Consider the following 4,840-nt stretch of genomic DNA (forward strand, 5'->3'; position numbering starts at 1 on the left):
GAGCTACATCCCCAACCTTTTTTAAATTTTATTTTGAGACAGGGTCTCACTAGTCGCTAGGGGAATTGCTGAGTTGCTGAGGCTGGCTCCAAACTTGTGATCCTCCTGTCTCACCCTCTCAAGTTGCTGAGGTTACAGGTGTGCATCACTGTACTCATCTTGAGATGTTATTCTAGACTGTCAATTTTTCATAGTGTTTCTGAAACAATTTTTTTTCCTTTTTACATCTCCCAATCTTAGTTATGTGATTGATCTAATGATATCTTTACATATTGATGTTGTTTTAAAAACCTGTGGAAAATCCCAGTGATTATAATTAAGCAAGAATCAGTTTGGACACATTCCAGATGCAGGACTCCAGGATTAACATGGGCTCATGGTATAAAATCTTCAGTGAGCTTTGCCCCCTCAGGTAGAAGATGCTATCCTCTTAGTAACTGATAAATTATTTCCCATGAAGCTTTATTAGGCTTGCAGCCTGATCTGCAAAATGTACAATAATACCCTGTCCTAAGCTTTAGAACAAATATTTGAGTGGATCAACACCAGAAGAGATGGGTTAAACAGCCGAATGGTAGTTATTCTTTATTAAAAAGTATTTATTTTTCTTTATTTTATTTAATTATTTAGTTTTACAGGAAAATAACTGAGGAGACATATCCCTTTTAAAATGGTTAACTTCTATCCTCTTATGCAGACAAATGATTCATTGGCATTTATCCTCATGTGGAAATTTCAATTTCTCTATTTGTACCATGGAAATCCTTTGAAATTGATCTACAATGCTAGTAATGGTTTCTGCAATATTTAAAAGACTCTGGAGTAAGTAGACAGACATAGCCATATGATTTAAAATTCATTTTTAAGGAATAATGTCTTTTTTTTTCTTTCTGCATGTATACTGAATGGAAGAGGTGTTTCTAGCTCTTTGTGAGTACAAAGTTCTCTTTCAATATGTAGAGAATCTCCCAAAGGTAAGATTTCATCAATTGGTAGTGAAAACTATGCTTCACAGTTATGTGAATTTTTTTGTTACACAGGAAATTATATTACTTGAGTTTGTAAGAATTAAAATGTTGAAAAAATTTCTGCAAGCAGAAAGTGACTGGTCAAGTTTTACATAATAGTTGTCACAAATATACACATATATGTGTATATATAACATATATAAATTTTAACATATTATATATTTTTATAAATATATAAATTAATATATATATTTATATATAATTTGTGAGAGCTTTAAGCAATTATAGTTGAAGAAAAGGAGGAATATGCAAGAAAGACACTAAAGGGACGTTTCAGTGAGATGGTGGATATCTGAGACTGTGATAGTTATTGGTTACTCATTGTCATATGAAACAGTTATGGTTTTATTGTGCCTTCCATATATATATATATATATATATATATATATATATATATATATATATATATAAATTCAGGGACATTTTATATTCTCAATAGTTATGCTTCCATCTGGAAAAGTAGAAGATTCATGGTGAAAAGCTGCTTATCTGTCAGCACCAAGATTTCTGTCTTCTGAAGACATGACCCCTGATGTAGACCCTGAGCCTTAAAGAGCTAGTCCTGAAAGTCCTCCTTATTTGATCAGCACAATGAAAGCGACATGCTGGACAGACCCATGTTGGCAGAATAAATAAATAAAAGATTGCAGATACAATATAACTTTCTGCAACACTTTCCATTATTTCACAGGTTGTGGTAACTAACTGCTTCTGGTCTCTGAAATTAGTGTCTACTTAATAGGTGAAAGTAAAGTGGAATCTCCTGGACAGGGTTTGAGTAAGGGAATGATATGATCTGAATAAGATTTAAAAGGATCATTTGGAATGCTTCAGGGAGACATTTTATTGGAAGCCAAGATGAAAGTAGGCAGGCCAGGCAGGGGTCTATTCCAGGAGACAGGAGATGTGAACAGGGTGTAGTGAGAATAGTCAGATTTGCAATGTGTTATAAAGTGAGAGGGAACAAGACTTATTAAATGTATGAATGAATAACATGAGAGGAATAAAGTATGGACATAATCTGAATTTGGTCTTGTCTATTACAAAGAAGTTTCTATTTCTTTAAATAGAGGATGAATCACTTATGAGGAATATATTTATCATAAAAGCTTAAAAATTTACTTTTTAAATCCTAAGTGGATACTTAATTGGGGGTGCCAATTGGTAGTTTGAAGAGTAGGGGAGAGATACTGTTGAGGACATAGAATTTGTGAGAGCTTTAAGCATTTATAGGTGAAGTAAAGGAGGAATATGCGTGTGAATACACTAAAAGGAGGTTTCAGTGAGACAGTGGGTATCTGAGACTGTGGTAGTTATTATTGGTTACTCATTGTCACATGAAACAGTTATGGTTTTATTATGCCTCCCTTCTCAAATATTTGTGTCAAGTTCTTTGCCTGTTATACCTCAGAATGTGACTTTATTTGGGATAAAGTCTTTGGGTAGATAATCAAATTAAAATAATTTGGCATTAGGGTGGGCATCAATCCAATATGGCTGGTGTCATATTGGAATTGGAAATTTAGACATAAGGAGAATGGTAAAGTTCACCATCTCTAAGCCAAGAAGACATACTTGGAACAGCTCCTTCCATCATGGTCTTCTAGAGGAATCAACACCGTAGAAGCCATGATATTGAGTGTCCAGATGGTGGGATTTTTGGAGACAAAAATTGTGCTGTTTAACTACACAGTTTGTGCTGCTATGTTGTGGAAGTTTTAGCAAATGAATGTATTTTAGCTACTGGGAATGGAGTGAGGCTGCAATAAATATCCAAAACTGTGGAACTATCTCTTGGATTTGTGGTTAGTTGGTCAATATTGCCTTGAAGAACCCACAGGTAGAAATGTGAATATTGCAAGGTGATTATGGTGAAGACTCAGAGGGAAGAGGGGAGTCACAGAGAAGGCATTCACTGGACTTGAGAACCCATACATCATAATGAGCAGAGTGTTCCTAGAAATATGAATGCTAACGCATGTGTGTTTGAGGTCTCACATGAGCAACGTGATTAGAAAGTCGGAGGAAGGCAATCATTGTCTTCAAGTTATAGCACTGGCAACTAATAGTGTCTTTGGTCCAATTTCAAATTCATAATTTATTTTGCCATAAAATTACGTCAAGTGAGTCTTTGGCATTACACCTTCCTGACTTTTCAAATGTGTCTTTTCATGGAATTTCTTTTTTTTTTTTAATCTATTTTTATCTCATTTCTTTAACCTCACCTAAAGTGCTGATTCCTGTGAGAATATTTTCCAGATACCAGTGGGTTTGGATGTTTCAGCACTGTAAATCCTATAGCATGGCATATATACCTGTATGACACTTATCAAGTTGGTCTTTAATTGCCTGACTCCATGATTATGCATTATGTCACTTGTGGCAGGGCACTGTGTTATATTCAACTCGGTAATTAAGCTATCCACAGCAGGTATCTTGATACAAGTGGACACCTCTTATATGTTTTCTTAGTGGATAAATGAGTAAAAATTAACATTAGAATACTTATAAGAATATTTTTCATTGTTTTGTAGGTAAACTGCTTTAATATCTGGAATCAGCATCAATAAAGGAATAGATGGAACACAAGAGCAATATAACTTACTTTGTCCTCTTGGGCCTCACACAGAATCCAAAGGTGCAGAAAGTACTTTTTGTTATGTTCTTGCTTTTCTACATCTTGACCATGGTGGGAAATCTGCTCATTGTTTTGACCATAACCTTCAGTAAGACCCTGGGCTCACCAATGTACTTCTTTCTTGCTAGCTTATCATTTATGGATGTTGTTTATTCGACAGTTATTTCCCCCAAATTGATTGTAGACTTGTTCTTTGGAAAAAATACTATATCCTTCAAGTTTTGTATGACTCAGCTTTTTACAGAACATTTTCTTGGTGGATCAGAGGTCTTTCTTCTGTTGGTGATGGCCTATGACCGCTATGTGGCCATCTGTAAGCCCCTGCACTATTTGGTTATCATGAGGCCATGGGTATGTGTTGTGCTGCTGGTAGTTTCCTGGGTTGGAGGATTTTTGCACTCAGTAATTCAGTTGGGCACTATTTATGGGCTCCCATTCTGTGGCCCCAATGTCATTGATCATTTCATATGTGACATGTACCCCTTATTGAAACTTGTCTGTGTTGACACCTATGTCATTGGCCTCTTGGTGATGGCCAATGGGGGGCTCATCTGCACAACTGTGTTTCTGCTCTTACTCGTGTCTTATGGTGTCATCTTCCACTCTCTGAAGAACCTGAGTCGGGAGGGGAGGTGGAAAGCTCTCTCCACCTGTGGCTCCCACATCACTGTGGTTGTCCTCTTCTTTGTCCCCTGTATTTTCACGTATGCACGACCAGCCAAGACTTTCCCCACTGACAAGTCATTGAGTTTGTTTTACACAGTCATAGCCCCCATGTTGAACCCCTTCATCTACACTCTGAGAAACTCAGAGATGACAAGTTCCATGAAGAAACTTTGGAGAAGAAAATTCTTATCAGGTAGCAAATAAGTGAGTTGCCACTATGAACAGAGTCATTTCAATATAAAACTGTCTCTTTAGGAATCATAAGACTTTTAGAAACTGATGCTAACTTCCTTTCCCTCAAATGAATTTCTGGAAAATATAATTAAACAATAAATTATGTGTTTGTGCCATTAATACATTTCTCTGCTGTAACTATATAAGGTCTTGTTTATCACTGCACTGAAAAATTATAGTGCACATGTAGTTGGAGTCAGTATAGAATATGTAGAAAATTAATAAGACTTTTTATAGCTTTGCAGTATTTTTTAAATTTCTGAATTAATTTTAG

At 35.8% G+C, this 4,840-nt stretch overlaps 1 protein-coding gene across 1 annotated transcript; it reads left to right on the forward strand.

The window, feature by feature from the left end:
* Window positions 1-3,606: 3,606 nt before the first annotated feature.
* Window positions 3,607-4,536, forward strand: LOC308639165 (olfactory receptor 4A47-like; the record flags this gene model as incomplete). Its single annotated transcript, XM_081277259.1, has 1 exon — window positions 3,607-4,536. One exon carries the CDS (start codon window positions 3,607-3,609, stop codon window positions 4,534-4,536), a length of 930 nt encoding a protein of 309 aa, XP_081133385.1.
* Between the last annotated feature and the right edge of the window lie 304 nt (window positions 4,537-4,840).

This window comes from Spermophilus citellus (assembly GCF_964194105.1).
Source record: "Spermophilus citellus genome assembly, chromosome: 2".
In the NCBI taxonomy this organism is placed as follows: Eukaryota; Metazoa; Chordata; class Mammalia; order Rodentia; family Sciuridae; genus Spermophilus; species Spermophilus citellus.